Source organism: Schistocerca serialis, chromosome 8 (genome assembly GCF_023864345.2).
Source record: "Schistocerca serialis cubense isolate TAMUIC-IGC-003099 chromosome 8, iqSchSeri2.2, whole genome shotgun sequence".
Lineage (NCBI taxonomy): Eukaryota > Metazoa > Arthropoda > Insecta > Orthoptera > Acrididae > Schistocerca > Schistocerca serialis.
In genome coordinates this window covers 60199121-60212365 of record NC_064645.1, presented here as the reverse complement: position 1 = coordinate 60212365, position 13245 = coordinate 60199121, and the positions used below count along the sequence as shown (strand labels likewise).

Below are 13245 nucleotides of genomic sequence, written 5' to 3'. Positions count from 1 at the left end.
GATAGTCCACACCCTTGGCTTTCACCTTAGTTAATAATTATATCTTCTGTCTGATCACTATCTGTGTTTGTTTCAGTTGATGACTATTAACTTCAGTGAAGTTCGTAATCTTATTATACATAAATGATCTAGGAAGGCGTGAAGTTATTACTCTTTGCAGGTTCCCACTGGGAAATTTTCAGAAGTAGTCAAAAAATTGAAACCATGTTAAACTTTAAGATTTCAATATCAATTAACTATTGTAGACAACATAACAACTCCAAACTGTCTATCAACTAGGAAAGCCAAAGGAATAGTTAATGAAATCACACCACAAACTTTCAGAAGGAAACTACAAAAGCATCAGCTAGGATTAAGTAATGGATGCAAATTCCAGGTTCAACATATTTCTAAGTAAATTTGTCTGTGCCCTTCACAGCTGTGTCCCAATGAAAATCATGACTTATGGTACCAGTGGTCGGTCATAGGAACTGTGGATGAGAAGACATTGAAGTATCATTGAACAAATGTACCATATGGAGAGAATAAGTACAGATGTGCAGCTGCTTTCAAATTATGAAAAGTATGATAAAACTCTAGACCAGGGCCAGGGGTGTACTTACATGTTCTGTGCAAGCAGTGTTTTCAGCACTTGCCGCGAGGTGTGCTAGGAAGAAAAGAGGGTGTGTCAGCTGCAGGTTCTATGCAGCTGGTGAGAGAGCAGCGAGCAGATAACTTGTTTTGAAGGATATTGTCACAATATCACGTCAGTATATCACAGCCTCTGAAATCATAACATATTGGAAAAAATGGGCATATATTTTGACAACCAAGATTATTAATTTAATTTATGCCATGGTATTAAATCCCAACCTAACCACAAATGCATAATTTGTGGCATATTCAGAAGAAAAAAATTGATAACAAAGATTATTCATTTAATTTTATGAGTCAAACTGTTGTGTTCCAACTCAACCTAGGCTTTGGGCTAAGCTGTCTGTCACCATAACCAGGTGTTTGTTTTCACATTCATTGCCTTTGCCAGTCACATTGCAACCAAATTGTCACATCCCAATCAAACCACAATCTCATAATTTGACATAGTCAAAGAAGTAAAAAAATTGTAACAATGAAGATTATAAATTTAATCTCTGCTCTTGGGTCCCAGCCTATCCTGCCTCGGGCATGGATGTGTGTAATGTCCTTAGGTTAGTTAGGTTTAAGTAGTTCTAAGTTCTAGGGGACTGATGACCTCAGAAGTTAAGTCCCATAGTGCTCAGAGCCATTTGAACCATTTTGAGCAGTAACAGCTGCTAGCCCTGATCTAGACTATTGTTGAAGGTATTGTTCTTTATTGAGAAAAATTATAAGATGAAACCAAAGGGCTTGCGGATAATATCAGATTTTTAACTCTGAAATTAAAATGAAATAAGAAGAAAAGCCAGAAAGTCTGTCAAGGAATGAGACACTGCAATATTTCAAGATAATAATGATGAAATATTAAATGATTCCATACATCTAGCAAGCATATTTAGAAATTGAAGACTAAATATAACTGGGAGTTTAGGTACAGCCACGTCAAAAGGTAAAGCATTGCAATATATGCAACAATCAGTACCACAAGCTTCCAGTCAGAGATTACTCAAGTTTCTTCCAGAGAAATTGGGTAAATAATTAAGTCTCTTAAAAGTAAAAATTCTCAGTGGATTGATAACATTTCAAACAAAATATTAAAAGCATATTCTTCAGGTATACCTGCTATACTCAGTCATATATATTTAATGCACCTCATTCACAGGGTATCTTTCTAGATACGCTAAACTATGCCATTATTAGACACCTCTATGAGAAAGACAGTAAGGCAGGTTTTAATAACTGTTGACCAGTTACATTATTAACTTATTTCTCAAAAAATTTGGAAAAAGGGTATGCATTTAAGAATGGTTAAGAATATTTGCAAATAGGAGTCAGTCGCAGTTTGTACTCCAGAAGGGCATATCCATTGAACATGCAGTCTACCATTTTGCTGACGATTTATGAAAAAATCTGGCTGGAATTTGTTGTGCTCTGTCTACAGCATTTAACTACCTGCAAATCACAACATTCTGTTTGAGAAACGTAAACTCTTTGACTTTCTAAGTAGAATAAATAAATGTTTAATTTCATATTTAATTGATAGGAAGCAAAGGGTCGTGTTAAATATCTCATACAGCTGTCGTGATGAATCTCCATCTGAGTGAGGACACATTGTTACTGGAATGCCACAGGGTAAATTTCTGGGATCACTCCTGTTCTTGTTATATATAAATGACCTTCCACCTTCGACTGATAAGCTTTCCTGATGATCTATCAATCATAATCAAGGCCAACATAGCTACAACAATGGGAAATGCAGAAATGAAATATTCAGAAACATTATTTGTTCTCAGCAAATGGTCTGCCACTTATTATGAAAAGGAGAGACTGCTACTCAACATTTAGCAGAGATGTCGAGTCGCAGACAGGCACAACAAAAAGCCTACTAAACACACAAGCTTCCAGCCAGGAGGCCTTCTTCCGAAATTGACAACATACATACATCTATCCACATTCACGGAAACCCAGCTCTCGCATATGTGACCACCATCTCTGGCTGTTGTGGCCAGAGTAGAGTTTATCCCCGGTAGCCAGAGACAGTGGTCATGTGTGTGAGCTGTGTTCCAGTGAAGATGAAGATGTGTGTGTGTGTTGTCTGTTTTGGAAGAAGGCCTTCTGGCCAAAAGCTTATATGTTTAGTTTTTGTTGTGCCTATCTGCGATTCAACATCTCTGCTATATGGCGAGTAGCAATCTATCCTTTTCATAATATTGTCATTTTCTGTTCTGGATTTTCCATTATTTGATTTGGTCTATCATTTATCTTAGGAAAAAAAGAAAAGAGTTCATTCAATTCTACATACACAAAGAAATATCAATAACAATACAGCATGAGGAAATACGTAAAACCTATTGTCTAAAACTTACGGGAGATTTATATAATGTGGGCATTTTCGTTAAGTTATTCCTGAGCTGTCTATGATCTTTACATGTGTCGTAGTTGTGGCTTTCATTATCACATAAGCAATTGCTCTCTAGGCTGTTAATTTATAAGGAGGTGGAATTATTGGAGAGAGAGAGAGAGAGAGTAGTACCTCAGATATTATTTAGGATAGTTTGCTGAACATTTCAGGTAGTAGTTCCCATTTACTTAAAAATGATGACCTGTTTCCTACATTAATACTCAGTTAAATTCAGAGAGGAAGTTACTGGCCATCACTTGCCATCAGGAGGTGAAATATTTAGTGCTGCCAGTAGTTATGCATAAAAGTACAAGAACTATCCTAGCTTCTAGAACAGTTAATTTTTTTCTTGAGGAGGAGAGGGGGATAGGTTGAGTGAGGTTAAAAAGGAAGGGAAGGTCACTCAGACCCCAGGATGAGATGGTTTGCCTAATGTAAGAAGGGAATTCTATTTTTGATACTACATTAATGTCTACAAGAGTTCGTACCCCTCCTTAGGTGTAGTTCGTGAAGCTAAGCTGTTAACCTACTCACTGGTAAAAAGCTGCCCTTGAAGTACTTCATTGACTTGTTACGTAATGAACTCCACCATTTAATTTATTTTAGTTTCATGAGAATCTTTAAAGATCTCTTGACGTTGTTTCCAGTTTATGGATTAAAATTTCTTTTATTAAGCTATGCTAAGTTAAACAATATTATGGAGCATGATCTTATCAAATATTCACCTGCATCACAGGGATTCTGAGCTCTTATCAGGCTTGCTTCACAGTCGAAGTATATATAGAATGGACTTTCTCGTATTAAAAGTTCTCTACGTAGTTCTAGCTTATCATTTCAGTTGTACCTAGTACCATAACGAACTTGAAAATTGAGCAACTGATTGAGTGATAGTCTGAAGCAGTAACACTGTGAAAATTCTGAAAATGTTTCCTGTCTTTTCCAGACTCTTAATTACCTAGCTCGTTTGATGGGACCTGTGGAACGAGTTTTACTATCATCCTTGTTGACTGTGTCTGGAGAAGGAATGTTTATAAACAAGACTGTGAGAGAATTGTTGTTTGATGGTTACCAGGACCCAATACTGGATGTTGTAAATAAATTGAACACGTCTATTTCAATACCATTTAAGCAGTTTGGATACTTTGTTGATGTAAGTATGTACAAGCATCTTTGCATTTTGAATTTTTATGAGTACTAATCATAAAAGTTTAAATTATTACATTGAAGAATAAAGTTAGGTAATTAAAGTTTTGTTTGTTTGTAGGTGCAAGCCTGCAGTTGCAGTGCACATTGTAATACCCATGCCACAGACCAATACCAAATGCAACAGCAACTACAGCAAACTAGTGCAGCCTATTGATGAATAGTAGTACTGTGCGTTAATTCATTATGGAAATTTTGCAGCTGTGTCAGGCCGATCCAGGCAGCTAAAGAAGTCCTAAGAATTGACATGACAAGGTTGCAATATTTCCACTTCTGCCGAAAATGAATTACCAAATGACATCCCATTTTATCAGTGAACCTCCTTTTTCTTTTCCTCCTGTAGCAACATGCTACAATACTGTGGCACAGGTACTTTGATGTGTACTTGTACTGCAAACGCATACCTGCAACGAGACAAACGGTTACGTAACTTTATTTATTTCTTTATATTTATGGCTGCTCCTCAAATTACTAAGTTGTTCATCCACTATAATGAGATGAAAATGCTCATTTCAACTTTGAAAATAAAGAAATGAATCATCTATAAGAGGCAGTCAAATTAAAAAAAAAGAGATGGAAAAAAGTAAACGGTTCATTATTTCAAAAGTAATCACCATAACTGTTAAGACATTTATTCCACTGTGAGATAAGACAGCCAATGCCTTCATGGAAAAATGTTTCCAATTGCCTTCGGAACCATCAGTGTACCCAGGCATGCACCAGGGAGGTATTGACGCAGATATGCGATCTGACCTTTAGCGCTCCGGTCGTACGTTCGGCCAGTGCTAAAATTGCCCGGTCAACGTCTCCTCTTCCTCTCGTCACCTCTAAGACACAAGCACCTTCATCAGCTTCTGCCAAGGCCAAGACACAGAAGTCAGATGCATGGGCCTTCAAGAAGGAACCGTCCCGTGAAGACTTCTTACGTACCCCGAACTCCCAGTTTGACCAATACTTTGACTAAACGACCTTCCAAGAGGGCTCATAGGAAGAAAAGTTCTCCTTCTGCGCCATGGCGCGTTTCTTCTCCTGTGCCACCCAGCGGTTGCCGCCCCAGGCCATCATCCGTTTCGCCTGGCCGCACTGCTGGTAGCTGAACATCTGGCCCTTCACCAGCGGATGAAGCTCCCCCTCCCGACCATCTTAACATGGTGGCCGACGAACCTATTGAAAATCCACCTATTGATAGCGACAGCAGTGCTTGCTTGAAGCCAGGCCCTTAGCGGCCTTCGAGGTGACCGCTTCTTGCTTCTCCTTTTTCTTCTCACGATGGCACTTCTTCATTGGAATATTCGCGGCATTCGCTCCAACCGAGAGGACTTAACGTTGCTGCTACGCTTGCACTGTTCGTTCGTAGTAGCTCTCCAGTAAACAAAGCTATGCCCATGTGATTGTATTGACTTGGCACACTATACCTCTGTGCGTTTTGACCTACCCCCTGTGGCAGGTATTCCGGCTCATGGAGGGGTTATGTTGCTGGTCCAGGATGATATCTACTACGATTCCATCACATTGCACACCGATCTGCAGGCAGTTGCCGTCCGTATTACTCTCCCCACTTTCACATTTTCTGTTTTTACTGTTTACACTCCATCGTCTGCCGTTACTAGGGCAGACATGATGCAAATTATTGCTCAGCTACCTGCACCATTTTTGTTGACTGGAGACTTCAATGCCCACCATCCCCTTTGGGGCTCTCCAGCATCCTGCTTGAGAGGCTTCCTGTTAGCAGACCTTTTCAACCACCTCAATCTTGTCTGCCTCAATACTGGTGCCCCTACTTTTCTTTTGGACACAACTCTCACCTATTCCCATTTAGACCTTTCTATATGTACTACCAAATTGGACGTCAGTTTGAGTGGTACGCTCTTTCTGATATGTATTCGAGCAACCTCTTCCCTTGTGTTATCCATCTCCTGCATCATACCCCATCTCCATGCTCAACTAGTTGGAACATCTCTAAAGCAGACTGGGGGCTCTTCTCTTCCAGGGCGACATTTCAGGATCAAAACTTCACAAGCTGCGATAGTCGGGTCACACACCTCACGGAAGTCATTCTCACTGCTGCTGAATATTCCATCCCTCATACTACTTCTTCTCAATGTCATGTACCGGTCCCCTGGTGGACCGCAGCATGTAGAGACGCTATAGGTGCTCGTCGACGTGCTTTACGCACCTTTAAACGCCACCCTACAATGGCGAATTGTTTTAATTATAAACGATTACATGCGCAGTGTCGTCGTGTTATTAAAGAAAGCAAGGAAGCCAGCTGGGCTGCTTTCACAAACTCCTTCAACAGTTTCACTCCTGTTGTCGGGGATAGCCTGCGCCGGCTATCTGGCACTAAGGTCCCCTCACCAGTTTCTGGCTTGACGGTCACGAATGACGTCCTTGTGGCCCCTGAGGATGTCTCCAATGCCTTCGGCTGATTTTTCACAGAGGTTTCGAGCTCCACTCATTACCACCCTGCCTTCCACCCCCGAAAACAGGCAGAGGAGGCAAGGCCATCTAACTTCCGCTCCTCGAATAATGAGTTATAATGCCTCATTCACCATGCGGGAACTCGAAAGTGCACTTGCCCAGTCATGGTCTTCCACTCCAGGGCCTGATTCTATTCATGTTCAGATGCTGAAGAACCTTTCTCCTGCGGGTAAAGGTTTTCTTCTCAGTACTTATAATCGCGTCTGGATTGAGGGTCATGTTCCCACATGCTGGCGCGAATCTATTGTTTTCCCAATTCCTAAGCAGGGGAAGGACAAGCACTTGGCTTCCAGTTATCGACCCATTTCCCTTATCAGCTGTGTCTGTAAGGTGATGGAACGAATGGTTAACTCTAGTTTGGTTTGGCTGCTCGAATCTCAACGCCTACTTACCAATGTACAATGTGGATTTCGTAGGCGCCGCTCTGCTGTTAACCATCTGGTTACCTTGTCGACCTTCATTATGAATAACTTCTTGCGGAAGCGCCAGACAGTGGCTGTGTTCTTTGATTTGGAGAAAGCTTACAACACCTGTTGGAGGGTGGGCATTCTCCACACCATGCATACATGGGGCCTTCGCGGTCACCTCCCTCTTTTTATTCGTGCATTTGTAATGAATCGACAGTTCAGGGTGTGTGTGGGTTCTGTCCTGTCCGATGCCTTTTGCCAGGAGAAAGGGGTGCCACAAGGCTCAGTTTTGAGCGTCGCTCTCTTCGCCATAGCGATCAATCCAATAATGGATTGCCTCCCAGATGATGTATCAGGCTCCCTTTTTGTGGACGATTTTACCATCTACTGCAGCGCACAGCGTACATGATTACTGGAGCACAGTCTTCAGCGTTGTCTTGACCGTCTCTACTCCTGGTGTGTCGCCAGTGGCTTCCATTTTTCTGCCGAGAAGACGGTCTGTATTAACTTCTGGCGCTACAAAGAGTTTCTCCCACCGTCCTTACATCTCGGTCCCATTGCTCTCCCATTCGTGGAGACAACAAATTTTTTAGGTCTTACATTTGACAGGAAACTTAGCTGGTCTCCACATGTGTCATATTTGGCTGCTCGTTGTACCCGTTCCCTAAATGTCCTCTGTGTTCTCAGCGGTACATCATGGGGAGCGGATCGAACTGTCCTACTTCGCTTATATTGGGCGATCGGCCGCTCAAAGCTGGATTATGGGAGCTTTGTATACTCCTCTGCACGGCAGTCCATCTTACACCGCCTCAACTCTATACAACATTGGGGGTTATGTCTTGCGATCGGAGCATTCTATACTAGTCTTGTCGAGAGTCAAGCCGGTGAATTGCCACTAACCTACCGGCACAATATACTGCTTTGTCGGTATGCCTATCGGCTATTATCAATGCCCGACCACCCGTCTTATCGTTCCTTATTTGACGACTCTCTCGACCGTCAATACGAGTTGTATGTATCTGCCCTGCTACCCCCTGGAGTTAGCTTTTGTCGCATCCTTCAGCACCTTTATTTTCCACTCCCTGCAACCTTCAGAGTGGGTGAGAGCCAAACGCCACCTTGGCTCCAGGCTCAGGTTCGCGTTCACCTTGACCTCAGCTCGCTCCCAAAGGAGGTTACCCCAACTTCGGTATACCGCTCGTGGTTTGTCGAACTTCGTTCGAAGTTCGCTAACACGATCTTCATTAATGCAGATGGCTCTAAGACCATTGACGGTATCTGGTATTCTTTTATTGTTGGGCACACAGTTTCAAATAGCGGCTCCATGGCCATTGTTCGGTCTTCACAGCTGAGCTATTTGCCCTGTCAGGTTGTTCTTTACATCCTCCGCCACTGACATTCTGCTTATGTCATCTGCTCTGATTCCCTGAGCGCCATCCGGAGCCTCAGTGATCCGTATCCAATTCACCCTTTCGTGCACCGGATCCAACGCTCTCTTCAGCAGCTGGTGGACGATAATTCTCCGGCTACCCTCATGTGGGTTCCTGGCCATATCGGTATCCCTGGGAACTGAGCTGCAGATGCCGCAGCCAAGGCTGCGGTCCTCCAGCCTTGGACAGCTTCTTGTTGTGTGCCTTCATCTGATTTTAGTAGGGTCATTTGTCAGTGCATTTTATCGCTGTGGCATGCCGATTGGTCTACACTTACTGAAAACAAGCTTCGGGCCTTGAAACCTCTCCCCGTGGCTTGGACAACCTCTTCACGCCCTTCTCGGCGGCAGGAGGTCGTTATGGCCCGGTTACAGATTGGACACTGCCGGTTCAGCCACAGCCATCTGCTGATGGCTGTGCTGGCGCCGTTCTGCCCATGTGGGCAGTTGCTGACTGTACACCATATTTTAACATCCTGTCCAAATTTTAATGCACTGCGCATTGATCTTGGTCTGCCATGTACTCTGGATGAAATTTTAGTGGATGACCCAGGAGCAGCTGCTCACGTTCTTCGTTTTATTCACTTGACAAACCTGTCACAGGACATTTGATTCTGCTGTTTTCTTTTAATCCCTTGCCTCAGGGCTTCCCAACCTTTTCAGCTGGAGGACCCCTTCTTCAGTCGAAAATCCATGGCAGACCCCTAGTCAGTCAAGAGCACAGTAACTTTAAATTTCAGAGCGAAACCCATGGGAACCAAAAGCTTCTTAATGTAAGCACCATGTTTGCATTGACCCCCTCCCCCCCCCCCCCCCCCCCTGAAGTATCGATAGTCTTTGGTATGGAGATGAATGAAAACAACTTGAAATTAACGATCCAATTTGAATTCCCACTGTATCCTGATACTTACTAGGGAATTTACTTCCTTTGTTCAATACACTATAGCCTGACTAAAATTACTTGGTAATTGACATTTTACACGTTGGAGCTGCCTTCCTCCAAGAGCACTCATCACGTCCAAATTGTTCGCTGTTGACAAGCTGCCGCTTGTGGTCTGTTCACGCCCACTGTTTGACTACTCTTGTGTAAGGAGTACGCACATTTCGTTAAAGTCGTGGGGGGGGGGGGGGGGGTTGTGAAATCCGAAGAAAAATGTTCAAATGTATGCGAAGTCTATGGGACTTAACCACTGAGGTCATCAGTCCCTTGTCTTACACACTATTAACCTAAGTTTAACTTCTGTTAAGGACAAAACACACACACACACACACACACACACACACACACACACACACACACACACACACACACACACACACACACACCCAAGGGAGGACTCGAATCTCCAGTGGGAGCGGCCGCGCAATCCACGACGACATGGCGCCCTAGACTGCGCGGCCATTCCGCACGGCTGTGAAGTAAAGCTGCAGTCCCATGATTCGGGAGACAAACACATCACGAAAGAAAAGAGGCCAGGGAATTGCCTTTAGAGGACTATTGTGACATCTGTTGTGCAATGTGTGGGAATATATTCGTCCAGTTTACATGCGTTTCCAAAACTGGGTTTCGTAAGCCGATGTCCCAGTTCCGCGTTTAGTTGGTCAGGTAACCACTTCAAAATCGATTCTGGAAATCTGCTTTTATAAATCCTTTGTCCAGCTCCACAATAGATTTTTGTGCCCATGTAAACTGCTCGGAAAGTCTAGTTATTTTTATGTCTTTGCATATCTACTGAATGGCAGTTGGCAGTCCATAGCCGGGAGCTAGCAGGTGGCGTGGCAACAAAAAAAAATGGTTGAAATGGCTCGAGCACTGTGTGACTTAACATCTGGGGTCATCAGTCCCCTAGAATTTAGAACTACTTAAACCTAACTAATGTAAGGACATCACATACATCCATGCCCGAGGCAGGATTCGAACCTGCGACCGTAGCAGTCGCGCGGTTCCAGACTGAAGCGCCTAGAACAGCTTGGCCACAACGGCCAGTGGTGTGGCAACAGTTTAGTCACAGCTGACAACTTCAACTACTACTTGGACACTATATCATGGCAGTCAGCTTCGACTGTAAACAAATTAGGGAAACAAACAAACAAACACTCTCTCTTAGCATTTCACAGAATGTAAGACTTTTTTTCCTCAAAGGAAACAATTCTGGCAGAGGTGGTTTACTTTTTACAAGGTGGTACGTGAAAATTCCTCATTTGCGTACGCTCGCAGCCAGTTGCCACAATATAGTGTCAGAGCAATAGCAAGTAATTGTAATTGAAGTATAGGCAGGCCATATTTTTAACTGAGAGGACGGAATACATTATAAAGAAGAAAATTACCTTTAGAGATCATTTTAATTTTCGTAAAATAAATATCAATGCCAACAGAATTCAGTTAATAATTATTTTGTAAATGATAGAAGACAGAAACAAAATTCCTACAGAGTTATAGTTCAGGTACATTCACTGAACATCTACAAAGAAAAATGCTTTCTTCTTTACTATAGAGGAGTCTGTAGGAATAATAATGGAATCCTAATGTGATGGTTGAAAGTGCTTCTGCTGACACAATTTTGAAAAGTTGGGTTCAGTTCTTGACAACTGGAGACGGATTTCTGGTTCCGCATCTAGACAGCTTCGGTACTTAGTTTTGTGGGCAGCATAGATCGAGAATCCAGATTGACACATGTATGTTGTGGCAAACGGAAGTAGTACACGTTTTGCCTTTTCAACAAGGGGATAGTATTTCTTGTTATCCAAATGGATCCAGAAGTGTGAGTAACCATCAATGTCAAAACTTGATTTCAACGTAGGGTCTGTGGCAATTTCTATCAACAACTCATATTCATTTGATGATAGAATGTTCAGCTTTTTGGATACAGTGAATAGGTTGACCACCCATTAGTATTTCTGCAGCTTCTCATCTTCAGCTGTTGGGAAATAATGCTCCAACACTGATGTCAAGCTTCGGATATGTTCTAGGATTTGATGAAACAAATTCTTCCCAAGCGCCAATGTTTTGTTTTTCAAAAACTCCTTGAGAAGAGGAAAACACTCGACCTCCCCCTCCTTGACATCCTCTGCCCATAAATTGATTTTCGTCTTGAATGCTCGAACTTTGTCGATAGCCGTGACCTTTGTTTCACTTTGCCCTTGGAGTGAAATATTCATTTAGTTCATTTTGGCGAAAATGTCTGACAAATAGACAACTATAAACTGCCAATTTTCATCATTAATAAGGTCTCCTAATTTGATGTTATGCTCCAAAAGGAAAGCTAAGACTTCCAATCTTAATTCATACAACCGAGGGAGTGTATTCCTATGTGAGAGCCACCTCACTTCTGTATGGAAAAGAAGGGAACGATGAAGGCTTCCCATATCTTCACACAGTATTGTGAAAAGTCTTGACTTCAACGGCCTGGATTTTATGTACTTAATGATTTGAAAGGATTCGTCTGAAACTTTCTTGAACGAACAAACATATGTTTTGTAGCTAAAGTGTATCTGTGGAGAGCTCAATGACTACTGCTGCAATTCTTGGCGTTTTCTTTTATTTTTGTTATTGCTCTGACTGTAGGACCCGTCAAAGCTTTTGCACTATCTGTGCAGTTAGACCATCAAACTTCATTAGGCATTAAAAAATCGTCCAATAGACGCAATATTTTAGCACCTGTTGTGTTGGCAGGTAGTGGTCTGCACAATAAGAGGTCCTCCTCAAAACATCCAGAATATTCATAATGGACAAAAGCCAATAAAATCGATAATCCTGCAACATCAGTGGGTTCATCTATCTGCAGAGAAAATAAATTGTGTTGGATGCGAGAAACAAGAGTATCTTTCACATCATTTGACATGTCAACAATGCATCTCTTGACAGTATTGTTTGATCGTGGTACCGAAGATACAAGCTTTACTGCCTTTTCGTCTAGCATGCAAGAAACAGTATCATTAACACATGGCCCTATGAGATTTTCTGCAATGGTATGAGCTTTGCCTGTTTTTACCACTCTGTAACTAACCAAGAAAGAAGCTTTTAATGAATTTTCATTAATTGTTTTTGCATGAGTTTTGATGCAATGCTGAGAAGCAGCTAGTTCAGCACTCTTCCTTTTGAAAAAATTGGTGTCTTTAGCCTGGAAATCTGGGTGAGTACCTTCAAAATGACGGTGCAATTTAACTGGAACCATTGAACTGTTCAGGAGGACTCGTGCACAAATTACACTCTTAGCTTTACCCTCCATTGTCTCCATAAAGGCCATTTCTAAATAGCTTTCGTTGTACTTACGCTTCTTGGTTATTCCACTTCCACAGGATATTGCAAACAATGGAGTACTTGCAGCGTTTTCTCTTATTAAATCCAGCTGTGGAGCTTCTTGTGATTGTTCTTCCTTTCGTCGTCCTCCCTTCTCATTCTCCCTTCTTCAATGATCCTGACTTAAGCTACTGATCCATGTTAGAAGTAATCAACTGGTCAAAAATCGACTTACAATATAGATAGTGCACTGAGAAAGCAAGTTCAACATTTAATTATGCCTGGGGCCTCACATGTGCCAGCGAGCACTGTGATAGGTCGACAAAGCTAGCTCCGCAAATGCGTAAAAGGTTTCAGCGCATCTAGTGCCGTGAGCCGGTGCAGAAACGCCCCCTGTATTGTAGCGAAACAGTCGGTCAGAGAAGCCGCATTCTCTGACACTAAACTGTGTATGCATTCTCACTTAGGA

The 13245-nt window shown here is 42.3% G+C and overlaps 1 protein-coding gene across 3 annotated transcripts in view; it reads left to right on the top strand.

Moving 5' to 3' along the window:
* LOC126416153 (protein croquemort-like) overlaps positions 1 to 13245 on the top strand; it is a 235427-nt gene that overhangs the window by 133216 nt on the left and 88966 nt on the right. For all 3 annotated transcript variants that reach the window (XM_050083705.1, XM_050083703.1, XM_050083704.1), the window contains one exon: positions 3960 to 4166. In XM_050083705.1, the coding sequence (XP_049939662.1) occupies positions 3960 to 4166 (207 nt within the window). The remainder of the gene's footprint in view (positions 1 to 3959; positions 4167 to 13245) is intronic.